The following is a 21,441-nucleotide window of genomic DNA, read 5'->3' as shown; positions in this document are numbered from 1 at the left end:
AGAGAGAGAGAGAGAGAGAGAGATAAACCATATAAACCTCATCTCCTAAATTATTACGAATGAAAGCCTATAAATGCATCTCATTATGATCTTAGAAATTGCATCCTATTTATTGAAAACTCTTGCATGGGTAAAATGATGTCCAAACCTTCTTCTATTATTATTATTATTATTATTATTTTAAAGCCCTTTGCTTGCATTCAAGAAAAGAGGACAAAGGGGGTGAAACATTATTATTATTATTATTATTATTATTATTATTATTATTATTATTATTATTATTATTATTTATTCTGCAGCCCCCTGCTTGCATTGCAATGCAGAAGAGGAGAAAGGGGGAAGAACAGCAGCCTGCCTCTGCTCTGCTGCTGCTGCTGCTGCTGCTGCGTTAGGTAACAGCCCCGCCCTCTGAAGCCGCCCGCTGCGCTTGTGCCTGCGGATGATGTCATAAAGGCGCCTGGGCCAATGGGAAAGCTCCGCCGCTCATTCCATTCTCTTCCCTGGGCTACAGGTCCGACGCAAGGGAAGAGGCCATTCATGAATTTGGTGACGTCATAGAAGGCAGGGGGCGGTGCCCGCCTGCCCCCTCCGCCTATAAAAGGGCGCTCCCGGAGCGTTCGCTGCGAGTCGGCTGGGTGGCAGGGGAAGGAGGCATAGTTTTGTATAGAGCACGCCAGCGTTTCCCTGCGTGGGTTTGTACGCGAGGCTGATCCCCGGGAAAAGGTGTACCATTGCCTTGATCCCTCTTTGTGCTTTAGATCCAGGAGGACGTGGGTCAGCCTCTTTCGTTGGGACTTCATGTCTATATTTTTCCCCCTTCACTGGTGAGTAAAGCTCTCATTGATAACTGGTATCAGTGAATTATATATATATATATATATATATATTACTTGGCCCTGTCCTCCATTTTGTCCTACATTATGCAGTGCCTTTATTTTTTTTTCTTTCTTTCCTATGCATTATCTTCCTTATTTCAGGGTTGGGCACAGGGTGACCAGCTACGTCCTCCTTTTCCCGGACACGTCCTCCCTCCCTCCCTTTCATCCTTCTTCTGCCTGTCCAGGAGGAGTTGCAGGAGGTCCTACATTTTGAGCAGGACGAAGCAGCAGGGCTTTATACTGAGTTTCTCCTTGGATGTGTCCTCCATATTGCTGGGAACGCCGTCTTCCTTTGTGGAGGACGCCCTGCCTCCCCCCCGCAAGTGGGATCCATCCATGAGACTCCAGGGACAGGGTGACCATAGGGTCCTCCTTTTCCAGGGCACATGTCCTCCCTTTCCACTTCACTTCTGTCCAGGAGGAATTCCAAAAGGTCCTCCATAAGGGTTTTTAGCTTTTATTTTGCGGCGTGCTCCATTGTTTGTGAATGTCCTCCATTTTGTGGTGCCTTGCCCTCTTTTGTGGTGAGGACCTCTGCTCACCCTGAGCAAGAATCAGGCTTCTTTTGCCTTTGATTTTGCCTCGAATTGTCTTTCCTCGCAAGGTGGCCAGACGTCCTCCTTTTCCAGGACCCGCCCTCCATTTCGTCCTCCTCCTGCCCAGGAGGGATTCCAAACAGTCCTCCTTTTGGAGCAAGGCAAAGAAGCACGAGTCTGTATCTCCAGGGCTGTTTTGAGCACGTCCTCCATTTTTTGGAGCGTCCTCCATTTTGCAGTGCCTGGTCCTCCTTTGTGGTGAGGACCTGGGGCCACCCTGGGCAGGGATGGGGCTTCCTTCGCTTTGCTTGGTCCCTCATTTTTCTCATTCCAGGAGGATTGGGGGGAAGCTGGAGCTCTCCTGCCAAATTCCTTCAGAGGCGAGCAACAAAGGAGGGATTTGGGCTGCATCCACACTGAAGGAATAACCCGGTTTGGCACCGCTTTAAGGCTATTGAATTCCAAGGCAGTTAAAGCAGTGCCAAACCGGGTTATTTCTCCAGTGTGGATGCAGCCTTGTTCTTCCTTTGTTGCTCGCCATCCTCTGAGGCTGAGAAACTGTGACTTTCCGCAGCCGAGCTGGGATTCGAAGTCCTGGTCCAATGCTCAAACCATTACGCCGTGATAGTCCTACAAAGTAACTTTTCCAGCCCTGGATTGAAATGCAATGGCTGTGGGAGATCTGTAGACCCAGCCTATGGCACCTCTGGAAGGGCTGGACCTCAGTCTCCCCCCTTCTCCTAAGCCAGCTTGAACTTGGGACTTGAACTCAACCACTAATTCCAGTCATGCCAGTTCTGACCAACAGTGGCGCTCTCCCCTAGGCTTCTTTGATGGTTGCCCACCCAAGTCCTAACTAGGCTCCCTTCTGCTGAGCCACCGAGATCAGAGGAGCGCTTTTCTTGGATGAGTTTGGGATGTGCTCAAGTTGCCTTTGCAGATCCCCTGCATCCTCTAACCTGGGAGTTTGGGGTTTTAGAAAAGTGTGAGTTTGAAATAGGGTTGCCTGCTCCAGCAGGTTAGGGGGTTAGGGCTGCAACAGGGGCGGCCTGGTCTGTGTGTGTGTTTTGTGACTTTTTCTGCACTTTTGCTCCTTTCCAGAGACTTTCCGACAGCTGTTTTGTGGCAAGCACTTTTGTGTCTTTAAATCTGTAGTGTGTGTCTGTGTAGGTTTCTTTCCTCCTGGGGCCTGATGCCTGTGTAGGTTTCTTTCCTCCTGGGGCCTGATGCCTTTTCCTTTTTGTGCAAAGAGTTGTCTGGTGCTCCAACATACTACAATTCCTAGAGTCCCATTACATTAAGCCATGCCTGTTAAAGTGGTGTCAAACCAGATTATTTCTGCAGTGCCGATGAAACCATTGTCAGTTTCTCTTCCCCCCTGTTTTCCTGAAGGGATCCAACAGAAAGAACAATTTTGCAAAGCAGGGAAACCCAATCCTTCTCGGAAGTGGTCTGGTGCTGCTGGGCAGCTGCTGTCTTTCAGGCCAGCAACAAAAGGCAACTCCTGTTTCTGCCACTCTTCTTTCTTTCTCCCAAGAAAGTCCAAGGCTGTAAGAGTCCACCACTTTGGTCTCTGACGGATGCCTTAAGAGGCACCTAAGGATCCTGGCTCATTTTGTAAGCTAAGCAGGGTGAGCGTAGTGCTTGGATGGGAGACCGACAACAAATACCAGGGCTATAGTTCAGACTCCAAACTTTGGTCCTCCAGCTGTTTTGTAGATCAGCTCCCAAAAGCCCCTGCCAGATTGGTCCAGTGTCGGGCATTCTGGGAGCTGAAGTGCAAAACAGCTGGAGAACCAAAGTAGGAATTGAGGAATGGTGTAATGGTTTGAGCATTGGACTAGGGCACTGGGAGACCAGGGTTCGAATCTCCTGCTTAGCCATGGAAACCCACTGGGTGACCATGGGCAAGACACACTATCTCATCCTCAGAGGATGGCCATGGCAAACAACCTCTGAAGAAACTTGCCAAGAAAACCCTGTGATAGGGTTGCCTTAGAGTTGTCGTAAGTTGGGAATTACTTTAAGGCAGAAAACAAGAAAATCCAATGAAATCCATGGGATTGCCATAAACTGACAGGCACATACAACACAAGGATTTGGGGTGGGATTTGTGGTTCAGTGTAACATTTTCCACCTCTGGGCTCTGCATTTGAAAAGAGGGCTGCAGGGCAGAATCACCAAGACTCTTAAGAAAGGCATGGAAGTTGTGCTTCACATTTTTCCAATTCAAACAACCAGGGCTTCCTCCCCTCTGTGTTTCTTTCCTTGCCTCTCAAATCAGTCTGGTTTCTTAACTATTAGCTGGCTGGTGCGAAAGCTGTGCCCTCACCTTCCCTGGATGTTTTGGAGACTGGCCAGGCATGTTTAAAGATGCTTTAAGTATTTTTCTCCCATCTTCATGCAAAGATAGATTGAAGGAAGCAGCATATTTTAAGGCCTGATGCATGAATAAACCTTGAATACTGAATGCTTTCATAATGAGTATTAGCAGCATAAATGTCCTTTGTTGGCAGGTATGGAAAAAAAGCCAGATTTTTGCAGAGTGTAGTATATAAGAAAAGGCGGTGCAGCTTCCGAGAAACTGAGAGCAGGGAGAATAGAGGCAAAGCAAGCGCTGTTCTCGAGGCCTGTAAGCTGAACTAGGGTTGACAAGTGTCAGGATCTTTAGCAAGTGGTAACTTCTGTGTCTCTGGTGTATTTTTGTGTACAAACCACACTTTTACTTGGCAGGGTGCTTCTGATGTTCATAATCAGTCCTACTTGCCAGATTTCACAGTTGTTCTCTGTCCAGTTGTTAGTTCAAGGGACAGGGATCTGCCGTCCTGAGTGAGTGTAAGTGCCTCTCAGCTGCCTATTAATTTCATTGCGTTTTCTTAGGCAAGTTCATAGAATGTTCTTAGTTTTTGAGGTGGTTAGTCAGTACCTTACTCTGAAATAAGTTTACTGTATGTGGTATTCAGACTGAGTACTAGCCAGGGCTGACTCTGCTTAGTTTGCAAGACAGACAGGATCTGGTGCAATGAGGGTATTTAGGCCCCTCTGCTTGCAAGGATTCAGCCAGCTAACTGTCCATTAGAATTAATATTGTTTTTCTTCCCATGTGCAGACATTGAAAGAGAAGGGGGCTGATTACTTATCATCTGTGCCTTGCAGTTCTCTTGCAAATGAATTCAAATCATAACAGTTTTGTGACATACATACATTTTTTGTGACTTACATATATTTTTCTTAACTTTCCCAAATTCCAGCAGGCAGGGGTGGCCCAAAACATTTTGCTATCAAAGAGCACTCCACCATCAGACTGTTGGTAAACTCTTGAAAACTTTTCAGCAGCTTTACATAGTGTTGGTCCTGTGCCTCTGTGCCATTTCTTACTCTCTGTGAATAACAGGGCTTGGAGTAATAGAGGGATCAAAACAGTTTCCTTCAGAAAATTTTGAGGATATATGGAAGCAAGGGGGAATTAATCTGACAAAATGCTGAACCTGTCTAGATCTAGAGTATGCTACGTGAGGCTGATCCTGCTTAATGTAGGTCTCTGAGCACAAAAACTAGGTTGATGCTGCAAATAGGTTTATTTAAGGGTAGGAAGTCTATTTTTGTTCCTTGTTACTCTGGTCTAATTAACAGAGTGGATGCTTCCTGAAAAAGGATTTGTTATTTTTAGATGGATCTTACACAGGTGCCATGTATGTTGATAGCTTGGTTATGTTGTTTGTTGTTGTTGTTGTTGTTGTTTGACTTCAAGTCATTTCCAACTTACAGCGACTCTAAGGCAAAGCTAACATTGGGGTTTCTTGGCAAGGTTTGTTCAGAGGAGGCTTGCCATGGCCTTCTCCTGAGGCTGAGAGTATGTGACTTGTCCATGGTCACCCAGTAGGTTTCATGGCCGAGGAGGGAATTGAACCTTGGTCTCCAGAGTCATAGTCCAATGCTCAAACCACTACATCACACTGGTTGTCTTGATCATGATATAGCTTGTTCTTTAAGTGCACCAGTGATTTCTCCTCACTGCATGATCTGGTTTATTTTTTCTCCTTAAATATTCCCTTAAAGCTTTTCCCTCAAATCTTAACCTTGAAGTTCAGCATCTCAAGCTTGTCAAGTGTCCGTTGATAAACACAGTAGTAGGTCAGGTCAGAAAAGTCTCAGATGATAGTGGTTAGAATTTGGGAGATGAAAAGAGTGGATGCAAGCAACTTTTAAAAGTCCTGTGCCTGGAAATGGAAATGATATCAACATACTCTGAAATACAGAAGTTACAGGATATGTATGCAAATCTACTTTTGCTTTCAGAGTCGATTATACCGGAAACAATGAGTGTGAGTGAAATCTTATTCCCAACACCAAAATCTCTTCAGCAGAAGTTACAGAAATAAACTGGAAGGCCCCCCACCCTCACAAATTATGCAGTTGAGTTTCCTGCATTTGAGGAAATTGCAGGGGTCAGCACACCCGGAGTGCAATGGATGAGCCCTCAAAAGCAGGGCAAATAAAATTAGTTCAGTAAACAAAGGGGCAGCAATCCCAGACAGAACTTGGTGAATTTACATGGCCACTGGCTATACAAGCTGAGGGAGTTGTAACGCTAAAAACTAACTTTTCCAGCACTGGATTTAAATGCAATTGCAGAGAAGATCCTTTAGATCCAATTCTGGAAAAGTTGGACCTCAGTCTCCAGGCCATGCTGATGGGATTTGCACTCCACCACCTCTAGAGGGCAGCAGGTTGGGAAATGATGGATTAAGATTCCTTGCGTTTTAATACAAAGGGTAGTACAAGTTCCTCTGAGGTGCAAAGAGGCTGACCATTGACCTTTACCATTACAGCGATTTCCAAAAGCCTAAGAGTACAGTCGTTCCTCCTTATCTACAGATTCTTTACTTGAGGATTTAACCATCCACAGTTTTAAAATACTAATACAGTATGTGTATGACAAAAAGCAAACCTTAATTTTGCCATTTTATGCAAGATACCACTTCACTGTGCAATTGTATTTAATGCGACTTGAGCAGCCATGGATTTTGGTATCCACGGGGGATCCTGGAATCAATTCCCAGCGGATACCAAGGGCCCACTGTATTTTGTTGTTTTGTGGCTTCAATTTAACCAATTTATGGTGACTATCTCATGTTTTCTCGGCAAGATTTTTTCAGCTTTGCCACTGCCTTCCTCTTAGGCTGAGACTAAAAGTCCCAAAGTTATCCGTTGGTGGCGATTCAAATCCTGGTCTCCCAGAGCACTTGTCCAACACTCAAACCACTAAAACATGCTGGCACTTTATCCAACTAAAACAGCAACACTAAGGCGTTTTCAGAACCTATAAAGCAGAAGCAAATTGTAGTGCTTGAGCAGCCTGTGGACCCATGGCTGTTTCTGCTGCCCTTAAGCCAGATTCTAGATTTTCCAGGCCGCCTTTTTAATGGCCAAAAACAAAAAGGATGAATTGCTTTCCCTAAGAATCTCTGGGAGTGCCAGATTATCTTTTAAATAAGTTGTATGATGCTCCCCACATTTTAAAAGTACTTCCCTCCCCTTCCCAAACCAGACGTTAACCTCTGGCCACTTCCCATCTCTTGGTATGTGGCCTCTGAAAACTGGTCTCCAAGGCTGTATCCACACAGCAGAAATAATTCAGGTTGACACCACTTTAACTGTTCAATATTAGGGAATTGTAGAAGGGGTTATTTGATGTGGCACAAGAGCTCTCTGACAGAGAAGGCTAAATGTCTCACAAAACTACAGTTCCCAGAATTCCATAGTATTGAGCCATAGCAGTTAAAGTAGTGTTAACCTGGATTATTTCTGCAGTGGGGAAGCAGCCAAAGTGTAATTGCCCACCTCTGTTGTAAAGTATGAGATGCAAGGTCATAGTAACTGTAGCCTTAGCAACATGAAGTCCTGCTTGTTAATAATACAGTCGGTCCTTCTTATACACAGATTTTTTATACATAGATTAAAACATCCACGGTTTGAAAATGTTAAAAAAAAGTATAAATTTCAAATATCAAATCTTGATTTTCCAATTTTTATAAGGGACACCATTTTGCTGTGTCATTATATTTAATGGGACTTGAGCATCTGCAGATTTTGTTATCCACGGGAGATCTTGGAACCAAACCCCAGCGTATAACAAGGATCCACTGTATTTTAGATTGCCAGGTGATGGTGGCAACTGAATGGGACTGCTAACATCTCAATCTCTCCACCTCTTTTTCCAGCCCTGATTATTTGAGATCAGCTGACATGACTGAGGTGATGAGCGCTCCATCTATGGACGAGATTGGTTTAAGCCCCCGCAAAGATGGCCTATCCTATCAGGTAAGCTTGCTCTGCATCATAGAGCACTGTTAGCTGGTTGGGATTAGGTGGTGACCCTTCCGACCAACTGACCTATTACTTTATTCTTAATATTTTAAAACTTCTGAGAGAGGTTGGAGTGCTTCCTTGAAAAAAGAAGCTAACCCAGGCACCAGATCCTTTCTACTATTACTTTGGGAGTAAGGCTCATTGACTTGAATGGGGCTTATCCCAATTAAATATGCAGCAATTTAATAGGGACAGGAGGTTTAATGGGTGACATACTAGACAAATTCAAGGAAGCTAAGTGTATCAGTGTCAAATACTCATTATGGTTTAATGTGTTGATCATGGAGGCAATATGCCTCTCTATAGTAATTGCTAGGGAGCATGTGCAAAAGAGTGCTGCTGTGCTCATGTCCTGCTGTGGGGCTAAATATTTGCTTGGCCATTGTGCCAACGAGAGAATGGTGGTCTAGGCAGGCTTTTGGTCTAACTGCAGGAATGTTACATTCTTATGATTTGCTCCTGAACAAACATATTCAGGATGCAAAAGGATCTTGTAGCACTGAGATTAAGAAACTGGTAGCATAATAAATAAATAATAAATAAAGCTTTTATTTATATACCGCGCCTTCCATAGATCAGGGCGGTTTACAAAAAGATTACAGTACACATACAATGATTAAAAACAACATCATAAAATATACAAGAATACAATTAAAATGAAACCAACTAAAACCCCAGTAGCCCATCCTCATAGCCACGGAAGAGGAGGGAGGCCTACAGGATTTTTATGCGGGGAATGCTAGCTGGAAATAAAAGGTTTTCAACTCCCTTTTAAATTGGGCCAGGGAGGTGATCGAGCGGAGCTCGACGGGCAGCGTGTTCCAAAGGGCCGGGGCGGCGATGGAAAATGTCCGTCTTGCGACAGAAGTAAGCCTAGCCCCAGGCACCTTCAGTATTAGCTGCCCGGATGTTCTGAGGGTGCGGGACGGAATATGTGGGGAGAGGCGGTCCTTCAAGTATCCTGGACCCAAGCCATTTAGGGCTTTATAGGTAATCACCAACGCCTTATATTGGGCCCGGAAACGGATAGGCAGCCAGTGAAGATCTTTCAACACCGGTGTTATATGGCTGGTCCTGGAAACACCAGTGACCAGCCTGGCTGCCATATTTTGCACCATCTGTAGTTTCCGGGTTTGGTATAAGGGTTGCCCCATGTAGAGTACATTGCAGAAATCCAATCTCGAGGTTACCAGAGCATGTACAACGGTTTCTAGGTCCCTCTGGGCCAGGTATGGGCGCAGCTGGCGAATAAGCCGCAGCTGATAACAGGTGTTCTTGACCGTCGCATTCACCTGAGCAGTCAGGTGAAGCGACGAATCAAGAAGCACCCCCAGACTGCGCACGGAGTCCTTCACAGGGAGCGTGACCCCGTTCAGGACAGGTGGAACCACCGCCATTCCTGGACCAGGGGAACCTATCACTAGTACCTCCGTTTTCTCTGGATTCAGCTTGAGTCGGTTTTCCCTCATCCAGCCCATTACTGACTCTAGGCAGGCCACGAGAGGGGAGACGCCATCCCCAGTCACTGCATCAGCATGAGCTTTCATAGAGATACTTAGGGTTACACCCAGCAGTTGTATTTATTGTCACTTTGCAGTAAAAGCAGATGGCTATTTTATTTGGAGTCACTTGGCTTATTTTGTCTTTATCCCGAAAGTGGTTGATAATGCTGTATTCAAGCAGAGAAAAGGGAAGCTGTTTTATGTTCGTTTCTGTGGTTCTCCTTCCTCACCATTTGACAACAGAAAAACTATATGAATCTAACTGTTGCTTGGTGACTTGCTACTTAAGGCTGATTTTGCCATACTTACTTGACAAGATCATAGAATCATAGTGCTGGAAGAGCTGCAAGGGCCACCTAGTCCATCCCCCTACCAACTGACTACACAACTCAGGCATGAGAAATGAGCATCCAACCTCTCTTGAAGGACCTTCCAAGGAGGGTCTACTACCCTCCAAAGCAGTTTATTCCACTGACAACCTGCTGGTAAAGTCAGTAAGATGTTCGTAATCTTTAGTCTCTTTTCACACAAATAAGCTTCTTATTGATTTAATCAGAATTAAAATAATTTTGAATGACTTACTTGAAAACTCTTGTTTTACTCCCATTGGTGCTTTGACAACAGCCCCCTTTTAACATACTTTTAAGATGTTAAAGTCAGGAACCATGCTTATTCTCATCTGTCTGTGTCCTTGCAAATCAAACACACTGGCTACTAATAAATTGTAGTGTAGATAATGAGTTGTGTTAACCATACGTTAATACTCTCTAGACCAGTACATCTCAAATGTGGACCCCCAGATATTGTTGGATTGCATCTTCGAAACTCTGGCCATACTATCCAAGGACCTGCAACACACATTAGAACATTGTCTCCATTTCTAGTATCCATGTAAGCTTGACAGGGATTTTGTCTAACGTGAACATGAAAGAATAGCTAAAAATCCATATGTGAGCTGTCAACATTTGTTGTTGTTGTGTGCCTGACCCTAAGGTAGCCCTGTCATGGCAGTTTGTTGGCAAAATTTGTTTAGAGGAGGTTTGATATTGCCTTCCCCTGAGGCTGAGAGCATGTGACTTGCCTAAGGTGGGTTTTATGGCCAAGCCGGAAATTGAACCTTGGTCTTCAAAGTCATATTCCAACTCTCAAATCACTATACCATGCTACTAGCATGGATGAGGTTAAAATGGTGTTGGAGGTTGCTTTGTGCTGTGCATTGGGATAATTCACCTATCACCCATCTTAAATAGAACAGGGCTGACTACAGGCTTGCAGGAACCCTGTCCCCGAACTAGAAACAGAAAAACGGGTATCAGCCTTATTTCAAGGGGCACAGAAATCATCAAGGTGAGCCCTGTTGCTGATCTAAAGCTAGCAAAGCAGCTTTTCTTTTTATTAGACTACCACAGACTGAAAGAAGAAACAAGTGGAAACTTTTCAGAATTGCTGTCTCTTGGTGGCTTGCAGCTGTTCTGCTGGTTTGTGGTTCTGCATTAAGAACTAGACAGGCTTGGAGTGCTTGAATTATGATCCCTCCTATTGCACTACAGTGGGGACAGGTGGGAGGAAGGGAGCATTTCTCCAGTCACCTTTAAAATGTATACATAAAACAGCTGACATGGCATAGGTCATTTCCAGATGTCAGCATTCCCAGTCATAGCAGCTGCAAACCACAGAGTCACTTATGGATGAAGCACCTGTTATCCTAGGACTTTTGCCCTATCATCACATTGAGTAGGCTGGCAATATGCCATGTAGGTTTCTGATATGCCAGTTAGCCAAAGAAAATCTTAGTGGATGCTTAGGTGCTGCTGAATGAATGTAATGTCTTTTGGGCTCTAGGCAAATGCCTTTTTTAAAATTAAGGTCTTTATAGTTGATGTTTATTAAACAGGTGAGAAATTTATTGTTGTGTGCCTTCAAGTAATTTCTGATAAGGCTACTCTAGGTGACTGTTAAAAAGCAAAACTATCACAAGGTTGGGTTTTTTTCTTTTGTTTTTGCAAGATTTGTTCAGAGGGGATTTCTCTTTTCTTTCTTCTGAGGTTGAGAGATTGTGATTTGCCCAAGATTACCCAATGGAGTTCTCATGGCTGAGTGCGGATTGAATCCTGGTCTCCAGTCATAGTCTAGTGCTCAAACCACTATACCACACTGGCTTTAGAGATCTTTAACTCCCCCAGTTTAAGAAGAGCAGTGGTGGAAATTCATCAGAAAAAACACAAGAGAAAATTATTTACTTACTCCACATTTCTTTGTTAACGTCTCATTAATGTATTGGAGGGGAGAAACAGAGACTAGATGGCCATCTGTCGGGGATGCTTTGATTTAGATTTCCTGCATGGCAGGGGGGGTTGGACTGGATGGCCCTTGCAGTCTCTTCCAACTCTAGGATTCTATGAAATGTCATCTTGGGATGTTTTTAAGTGTCCTGCAAGTCCTACTGAGGTATTAACACTATTTTTATGCAATTTGGTTTCCACAAAATGGTCAAATGTTCCTATGAAGGCTTCATTCATTTTCAGCCTATTATGCTTTACTACTTTTAGTATGGGATGACTTGTTATTGTCCTAGTTCTTTCAAGTTATGCTTACTGTTTGGAAGTGCTTAATTGCCTTCTTGTGCATTTCTAATAAAGGACTTTGAAACTGAGGCTGCAAAGGACTAAAGCTCTTCACTGGTTGGCTGTCAAAACAATGACTTGACTTGAAATTTAAAAAAAAACAACCTTGGAATGGAAATGAAACAATATGCTTAACTTTAGATGCAAGTGTTTCCTATTTGTAGTCAAATTGCCCTGAACAGCTGGTAAATAACTAAATCCAGTGATTCTGAAGAGAACCAGAGCATTCAAGACTGGCTCATGGCAGAAGTAGCTTAAGCAGTCAATTGACACAGCAGTATTTTTCAATTAGTTATATACAGGTCCAGGAGTGGCATCCCAGAAGAATGCCAAATTTGCAGCGGATCATAGGGTGGATATCTTTCAGTGTGTGTTTTAACAGCATCAAGAATTGTCCCATAGCTTTCTTCTGTGAGTAAATGATCTTGGGATGTATTGCTTCAACTGTATGATTTCTTAGCTGCAAAATATTGGTGGAGGGTATTTCTGAACTAGAGTTTGGCAAGTCAATTTAGGGGACTGTGGTTTAGAAGTTTCTGACCATCATGTGGCCATTGTTGCCAAGTCCAAAAATAATTTCCCCAAGCTCTAGAATAAATGGTGTGTAGGGAAACGTTTCACAACCTTTGACTCACCTAAGCGAGAAAAAGTACCAGCTATGTTTTGTGGTGTACTTGGCACACTACCTGTATTTACCATCTAAGTAAGAACACAACAGAACCTGAAGATTTCTTGTAGGATGTATTTGGCAGCATATGTAAGCATTGTGTTTGAACCCAACCATACTAGTGGCAATCTGAATATGGCTGCACGATGGCAAAATTGCTTTTTAAAAAATGGGTTCAGTTATATGGACAACAAAATAGCCAGTGAAAGGGCTAAGTGGTTATTTTTAATCTCCCTTCAGTAGTATTGGTCTCTTTATTAGCCTGGCTCAGTTTCCTTCCAGCGACTTTTGCTGCAGCCCAGTCCTTCTAGTTCATATTCAAGAGGAGGCTGACATACAGTAAGCCTTTTTGTGGTTGCTAAAATATTTTCCACTGCTGGTGCCAAGTTCAGTCAGATCTAGAGGAAGCAGAGTTGAGTTGGGGGATGGGGGGAGAGACCAGGCACAGAAGAGGACCATCTTCAGCTTGAAAGTTTCAGTTTCATCTCCTTTCTGGGTTGTCAGGCAAAAGAAGTACTTGTATGGTTGCTCAAGTTGGACTTCTGAATCCAAGGACTTCAGTGTTAGGATTGGTATGGGATATTTTTTTAACAACAACAAAAAAAGTGTGGTTGCTTTCAAGTCTGTAGTGAGATGGCTGATTGGGTATTTTTCTTTTCAAAAGGCAGGATATAAATATTCTAAATAATAATAAATTATCTGATGAAATAAGAGGTTTATAGGGATCCAATTGCATCAGAGCTTGCAGACATTGTATTTCCTGGGACTCCTTTATGAGCTATGAGATTCTGGATATTGTACTCAAAAAAGAATATTTTCAGTCTGTTTCAAATATTAATACATTATGGCAGCCACGAAAACCCTTTCTTCCAGAAGCTGCACCTTCCATTGTTTTAGTAATAGATGGAGGCTTGGAACAGTTGATCAGGGTGACCTTATATAATCCAACTTTCCACATACTTTCAGTATGAGCAGTTTCTGGCAATTGAGAAATAACCACACAAAGTATGAACTGATATTTGAACTAAATGAGCATTTGCACATCAGGTCTGGCATAATGTGGTGCAAATCTGAAATGGATAGTATGAGTGCAAGGTTAAGTTTCCAGGATATGCTCAGCAGTGGAAGAGTCTGTTTCTATCCAGCTTTGCTCAGGCCACATTTCTCGCCCATGGCTTTCCAGAGGACCCAATCATATTATAGGTATACCTCAGTTAACAAAATAGATGTGTTCCTAGGCATTGCATCTTTAACATAACATGTGCTGGCAGCAGAAATTTAATGGAAAGAATGGGAATATGTTCCTACATCACAAAGAAGGGCAGTTCTGTGTGTTTCAGCAAACTTTTTGTCAGAGGCTTTGTTAACTGAGGTAGGCCTATATCCATCTCATTTCAAGGAAGACTGCCTTACATAAGGTAGTTGCAGTTACTACCTTGGCATTTTTAGTGTTTCAATGACTACATTATTCATCTTTAAGGATATCCCTAAGAAGCCAAATTGGGATAGTGTTATGTGTGAGCAAACACTAAAGATGAAATCTACCTCTAGTAGATTCATTTTTTCCAAGAGGGAAGCAAAGGTTACATTCAATTGATTCCCTTTATGAATAAAAATGTCATAATGCAAAAACTCCTTTGTTCCTATAGACACCCTTGTCTTGTTTCCCTATCCGTCACATGCTGGGAAATGTGACTTCATTTATTTTCCATTGGGCCATCCCTAATCCTTGAGAGCACTTGCAACATCTCATTTTTATGCTGCTTTCATGACTTTAAAAAAGGCATGAGTTAGTGGAAAAATCCTGACCTCTTATTGCAGCTGTTGGAGATAAGATTGTCCAGTGTATTAAAAAAAACACACACATACACACCACTAGGCACAACACATTTGAGGGATGTTTATTTAAGGAAATCATTTATTCCTTAGTTTAAAGGGGGGTGGGCGGAAACAGACAGTTTATTTTCAAAGCGGCTATTCTGGTTTGACCTAATGTACCTAATAGGACAGGGGACGTTTATTGCTCTGGTGTTTCCTGCACTGCTGGTCACTATAAGCATCATCAGCTTATAGTTACTGTACTTTTCTTTCCTTATTGATGCTCTGGATGAATGCCAAACTATCTTGTAGTCTACATTGGGCTGTACTGAAGATTCTGCTTGATCTGTAACATACAAAAGCATAACAGTTGGTCTCATTCAGCCATGTGAGAGAGACTGTAGCAAGGGAGAGCAACCTTGGGCCCTCTAGATACCTATCTTCACCAGCGTAGTTCATGGTGAAGAAAGCTGGGAGCTGCAGTTCTGACTGTTCAACAGGTGAGATGTGAGCATACTGTGAAGTTCAGGCATGTCCAGTCTTCTGATGACTACATCAGATGACTACTCATGTCACCCCAACCATTGGCCATCGTGGCTGAAGATTATGGACCTTGTTATACCAAACCTGGGGAGATCTTGGTTTGGGAAGGCTTGGTAGAAGAGAAGCAGAGCCATGCTAGATCAGAACAAAAGCCTATCTAATCCAACATTCTATTGCTGCCTCTGAGATGTCCACTGCACATTTTTAATGTCTTGGATGATGCCAGTGGAGTGAGAAATATCTGCCCTTGCCAGAATAGTGAAATGACTTATGCATACTCAAATACTCTACTTTAGGGGTGGCAGTCTAGAGGCTGTCATCATAGTCAAAGATGAGGAATCCTAGGAGTTGCAGTTCAACATCTGGAGGGCCAAATGCCTAGCTGTTTCTATGTCATTTTAGTGTGTCTCCACAAAACCATTAACTGTGTATCTTGAATAAATACTTCGCATGTGAGCCATCAAACTGGGAGGATTGTTTGTCACTTTTATATAGCAATCAGATAACATAGGGTCTGTACAGATAGGCCAAAATAAAGTTGCTTTGGGTCACTTTGAAGGTATACTGTTTAAATGACACATGCATCTTAAGAGGCCAGAAGTTGTGCCAAAGCTGCGTTCCAGTCCTTAGGAACTGGAGCTTGGCTTTCGCGTAGCCTCTGGCCTCTTAGGATGCATGCAGCATTTAAACAGCATACCTCCAAAGTGACCCAAAGCAGCTTTATTTTGGACTATCTGTAGGGGCCCATAATTCACCAAGCAGTCATCTCTTGCAGTTCCTTAGACACTGCAAGAAATGGAAGCATGCCTGTGCCTATTTCGCTGTTGGGTCAGGTATTCTGATGACCCAAGCAACATAGGAAAAAATGTAGGTGTTTGCATACGTGCTGGCTTGTGTGGTATGTATGCATGTTCCCCTTACACGATTGTGCTTGAAATACAGGTAGTCCAGAAACAGTGTGCAGATTCTTGCTGCTGAAAACATGATCCATCTGGGGTTTAGAATGTATGGTCCTGCAGATGATATTGGACTACAGATCCCATTTGGCGTAGCCAGTATAGGCACTGGTAAAGGATGATGGAAGCTGTAGTTTGATAGTGGCCTGGAGGGCCATATGTTTCCTCTAATTAGAATAAAAACCAAGGAATCCATCACCTATCCCGTATCCTCCAGATTTGTTAATACAGTCCCTATCATCCTTAGCCATTGTGCAGAAGAACCTTTAGCTGTGACATGGGAGACAATCAGGCTGATGTTTTCTGGAAATTTACAAAACCTTTCCATGTCTGTGAATTAGTCAAGCTGCCTTAAAACATCTGGCAATGCTAAGTGTTGAGGAAAGTAGAAGCAGATTTCTTATAGTCCAGCTGGAAGTACTGGGTTTTATATTTAGACCGACACTGGCAGGGATTCTAAGCATATTATTTACTAGTAGAGCATGTAGAGGGGCTGAAATGATGGGAGGTAGATGGGGAGAGCATGTGTGTTTGTTTGTGTTTGGGAATATGGGGTTACATTGACTTGGAGTAGTTGCCAACACATCTGACAACCACCCTCACCAGAGTTTCCCAATTGTTGGTCCTCCAGATATTTTGGACTTCAGTTTCCAGAATCCCTGATGGTTGGCCAAGTTGGCGGGGGCTTCTGGGAACTGAAGTTCAAAACATCTGGAGGATCAGTTTGGGAGCAACTAACCTACACTATGCTGCCCATTTGCCTGCTCTGGGAAGAGATTCTAAAGGCATATTTTGGTACAGGACAAGAACCCTTTCACATAATTTTTGAATATGTGGATTTGTGGCCGAATGAGAGCCATATGTCTGTGTGTGTCTTTGTGGGGGGAGGGGGGATGTTAAATATAGTATGATCAAGGAAGCTTCTTATTTGTAGATATGAATGTGATTTTTTCCCAAGAAGTAAACAGAGACATGTGTGATAATGATCTTGTTAAAATAACATTTGGAGACGATGACTCCCAGGATCCTTTAGCCTGCAGAGCCACAAAATGGGGGGGGGGGGGTCTTTTATTTTGCAGTTTTCATTTCCCTGTGAGTGATATTGGGTTGGGAGTGGCACATATTTTCTCTCTTCATTCATTTTTCTCTGCCTAGTGTGTTCCTAAGAGAGTGACAGCTGCTTTTGATAGGTTTGAATGGAAATTGTGCATTGGGATGATAAGAGTTTGGAAAATTTCCATGGTAGTTCTTGGTTTCTGGGAGATGTTGTACCAAATAACTTTTCTGAGCTTTGCAGGTGCATGAAATTAAGCTGAATGTTGTTATGGTGTCCATTCCTACCTTAGATCTTTTGTTAAAAAATAAAAATCAGTGTGAATTTAATGAGAAGAGTGTTAAATCAAGCATGTGGAGGACCTACAGTCCAGCCATGATGCTTAGAGGTACCTTATTTGAAAATGCCATTGTCTACCTCAAAAAGTTATAATAAAGTGAGATCAGAATGTATACCAGAGAGTATGGTGGAAACACTGACTCTTTCATTTTTTCCCCCCAGATCTTTCCTGACCCTTCTGACTTTGATCGCTATTGTAAGCTGAAGGACCGTCTGCCTTCGATTGTGGTGGAGCCAACAGAAGGGGATGTGGAGAGTGGGGAGTTAAGATGGCCACCAGAGGAATTCCTTGTCCAGGAAGAAGGGGATGAAAACTGTGATGAAGGAAAGAAAGAGAGCAAGGAGCAATAAATGGCACAGATAGAGCCTGTCTGTACTACTTAAGATGCAGAGTCATCTTGAAGGGAGAGAACAACTGTTCTGGAAGGTCTTTTTCTACAAAAGACATTCAGACTTGCACCTGCAAGATCTTAGTTTTTCATATTCTCTACTGAGAACTGAAGTGCTTGATGTGACAATCTCCAGCTGAAACTAACTAAGAAAGTTGGACAGAGGGAAGAAATGGCTGATTTTTTTTTAATTACTGTTGAATTTTGTTGAGGTTATCTGGGGCAGCTGTGAAGTTACAGGTCGCGTTGGTGGAAGATTAGGCAGGCAGGAAACACACTTTTTTGTTGTTGTTCTGAAGTGTGTGGAGCGGAAGAAATGACTGCAAAATGTAAAAATGCAGCTGCATTTATGTAAGGAACTGCCTCTGGTCACAAAAGCATGAGAATAGTATTCATCTCTTGAAATTTTGCCTTCTTATAGTGCTTATGTTTTTGTGTGTGTGCGTGCATGTGTGTCGGGGTCGGGAGATATGATGACATGCTCCAGTGACATCACCAAGTGAGGCAGGTATTCCTGCTATTGCAGCATAGAGGAGCAATGGATCAATAATTTTCCCAATCCATGATCATATTCAGGACACAGGCAACCTCTGATGGCATCAGGGTATTTGGCATTGGCTTGCCTAGCCTGTTACACACACAAACTTTTTTCCTTCTTTTCTCTCCTCCCCCCCCCCCCCTTCTGCCACTTATCCTTAAAATAGACATTTTGGCTGAATAGCTTTGTGTAGGGCTGTTGACATTACCCAGTCCTTTGCCACTTGTCCCACAATAGCCTTGTTCATTCTACCCATTATTGAAAAGTAAAGAAGTCCAGTATGGGTGGCAGTTGGATGGGTTTTTAAAAAGACGTAAGAGTGTTTTGACATAAATAATAATTTGCCTATATATTTGTTTTTCCTGTTGCCGAAGTTGCTGTTAAAACCCTAGTCAGTTATTCATGTTATTGCTGTAAAAGCCCAGTTTCTCTGTTGAAACTAAGGTTGATTTGATCATGGGCAAAAGCTCCATCAACAACTCAAAAATTTATTCGGTCTTTGACCAGTATAGCAATCAAGAACTCATTTTTCATTCTAATATAGAAGTCAACCTGGTCCAATAGTTACCAAGAGCCTGAACAGAATTTTGAAAGTACTGTAATCTGAATATGGGATAGTATAAGTAATTGCTTAAGGAAAGCAGGCCTTCTCTTCAATATATATATATTTTTAGAAGTGTTACTATTGCTAAGTACCGGGGAGAAGATAATGTGCTTTTTGAACATATCTGTGGGACCTATCAATGGGACTAAATTTTTCTCAAGTTCCAAATTCCCAGGAATGATCTTCCTTTTCCCCTGTTTTTCCCCTCTCAGGAGAAGGAAAACTAATTACATGATAAGCTAAACTTGTAGCTTTCTAGGAAAGCACCATCTGATGTTTTGGTGGAAGTCCTTGCTGCGACTTCAGAGTATGAAAGGACCACTCTGAGAAATCCAAAGCCAATAGTTTCCATTTTAATTCTGGAGACGCTAAAAATGATGTAAAATGCACGTGTCACAGCCTTAACAGGATATTCAGAAGAGTTTCTTGTGTCCCTTGTTTATTGGCTCATGTATTGTTATTTTAATTTTATTTTTTCTTAGAAAATTATGGGGACTTTTTGTGTATATATTTGCATTTGATACCTCATGAGTAGTTTAAAAATGCTGATAAGGAGAGGAGTTTGCTTGTTGAAATCAGCAGGATATTTTCCCCCAGTCTTGTCTTGCTTGTGTTTTTAACATAACGGCAATAACTTTTTAACAGCTGTGAGTCATTGTTACATGTGGTTGTGAGGTTGCAGACTACTGCGTGAGTTTTTAAAAAGTATAATAATGTAGGGATAGAGTTGGGTGTTCTTGTGTGTTCTTTCAGCAGCCAAGAACTTGTCACACATGTACTACCTGTCTTGGTGGATGTTTTGGCCTCACTGAAACTTATTTTGTGTCCTGACCTAATGAAGGTTGCTTCAAAACCAATGGATCCAGATGTTTTATGGTCTTGTATCTTTGACATCTGTTCTTGTCTTGCTTGTTCAGTAGAATGAATTGTTACACCTGCACACCACCCTCAGTCACCCTACTTCCTCCCTTTTGAAGGTTGCTTTTTTGCTTTCTGATTTTTTTTTGTCCCAGGTTTGAAGTTGTCAAATGTTAGCCACTCATAAAAAAGCAAAGAACCTTAATGCTTGAGAGTGGAGATGCTGTTTGTCTTCAAATATTTACGTATCCTTTTCTGCCTATTTTTAAAAAATGTTGCTTGTATTTCTGTCACTTTTGAATGTGGAAGAACAAAGCACTCCAGTCAAACTTCTCCTGTTGTATATTACATTCTATATTTCTGTAAAATTCTTTTTTGAGCCTCAGGGAAAAAAGCTAGCATTTTTTCAAACTACTTTTGTCACTGTGACAGTTGTAAATAAAGTTTGAAAATGCTTTCCAAACTTTTGTCTCTAAATTGTGTTCTCATGCTTAAAACTGCCCCTTTCCCACAACTTTGAATATTCAGCAACCAGGAGGTTGGACCAAGCTGTCATGGAGCATAGGAAGTTACTTTGTGGAAGTATGGTAATACTTTCCCCTGTTAACTCATTATAGTGTAAGTGTGTGTCTGTATGTGTGTGTATGGAGATACCAGAGATTAGCTTGGGACCTCCTGCATGCAAAACTGACACTGTGCATCAGTGGCAGTATTGAAAGACAGAAAGGTAGAGGACATGAAACAATGGGACCAGGGGTCTGACATTCAAGGTTTTCTGCTCCCTACTCCTCCTCCTTGGAGAATGTTGTTCCTTTGACAGCTTTGGCATCCAAAATTCACACCACCTGAACTCAGAACAAAACGTTTTGACAAAACATAGACTTGTGACTAACATTGTCATAATTTTTTGTGTGATTTTTAACACATTTGCCTTATGAACAAACCAGTGTAGTTTAGAAAGCTTGCAATATGTATTTTGTGAATTTTGGTTGGCCCAATAAAAGTATGACTGTTTTGTGGATTTTGGATGTTACTGTACTTTAACAGCTTTTGGGGGGGAAATGAAAGTTTAAAGGGCTTCAGCTTTTCCTGCCATTGCATCTCCATGCTGGGAGTGGGAGAATGCACTATCTGAATGTTTGCCTTGCTATTAGCTCTTACAGGGTACAAATCATTGGAGTGAGGGGGAAAGCAACATGCCTTTTTGGGATTAAGCCAGTTCATGGCAGCATGAATGCTTCCAAATGACGCAGATGTCCTGGGTACAGATCCTTTCTCAGCCCCATATAGACTCATAGGCATAGATTTGGAAGGGACTTCGAGAATCACCTAAACCTGCCAGTTCAGAAACTGACAGTGAAAGCATACCTGAGAAGTAGCCATCCCAGCTCTGTTTAAGAACCTCCAGTGAAGAAGAGTCCATCACCTGAGGCAGTCTATTCTACTGTGTATATTTTATATCTAAAGTTATATGCCACTGTTGACATAATCTGAAAAAGCATCCCCAAACCATTCTTACTCTAAAGCCGAAAAAGAGCACATAGTTAGTTAAACATTTATAAAAGCAACAATCAATTGTGTGAGGAAGATCACAAAGGCAGCAAACCACCTACCTAAAGCTTATTGCCTGCTGGTACTGAAGGTCATTTATTTATTGTATACCGTAAGTAGTATGCATGTAAATCTTCATATTTTTTTTGTATGCAAAAATGGATAATTTTATTTTTTCATGTTGTGAGGTCTCACTACATAGGATTATTGAC

At 42.4% G+C, this 21,441-nt stretch overlaps 1 protein-coding gene across 1 annotated transcript; it reads left to right on the top strand.

Annotated features, from left to right (window-relative positions):
- Positions 1 to 636: 636 nt before the first annotated feature.
- LOC149310688 (protein LBH-like) lies at positions 637 to 20,141 on the top strand. The gene is made up of 3 exons (XM_089529542.1): positions 637 to 824; positions 7,639 to 7,738; positions 17,452 to 20,141. Exons 1-3 carry the CDS (start codon positions 799 to 801, stop codon positions 17,638 to 17,640), a joined length of 315 nt encoding a protein of 104 aa, XP_089385668.1. The 5' UTR covers positions 637 to 798; the 3' UTR covers positions 17,641 to 20,141.
- The last annotated feature ends 1,300 nt before the right edge of the window (positions 20,142 to 21,441 follow it).

Source organism: Sceloporus occidentalis, unplaced genomic scaffold, assembly GCF_023333645.1.
Source record: "Sceloporus occidentalis isolate IW3139 unplaced genomic scaffold, rSceOcc1.0.p SCAF_6, whole genome shotgun sequence".
Lineage (NCBI taxonomy): Eukaryota > Metazoa > Chordata > Lepidosauria > Squamata > Phrynosomatidae > Sceloporus > Sceloporus occidentalis.
Note: the sequence above shows the minus strand (reverse complement) of the source record. Positions and strands in the feature narration are given on the sequence as shown.

Bases quoted from the DNA above. Each gene is read 5' to 3' on its own strand.
- LOC149310688 (XM_089529542.1), top strand. From the start codon at position 799: ATGTCTATATTTTTCCCCCTTCACTG. The intron at 825-7,638 runs GTGAGTAAAGCT...CTCTTTTTCCAG, and splicing joins ATATTTTTCCCCCTTCACTG to CCCTGATTATTTGAGATCAG. The intron at 7,739-17,451 runs GTAAGCTTGCTC...TTTTCCCCCCAG, and splicing joins AAGATGGCCTATCCTATCAG to ATCTTTCCTGACCCTTCTGA.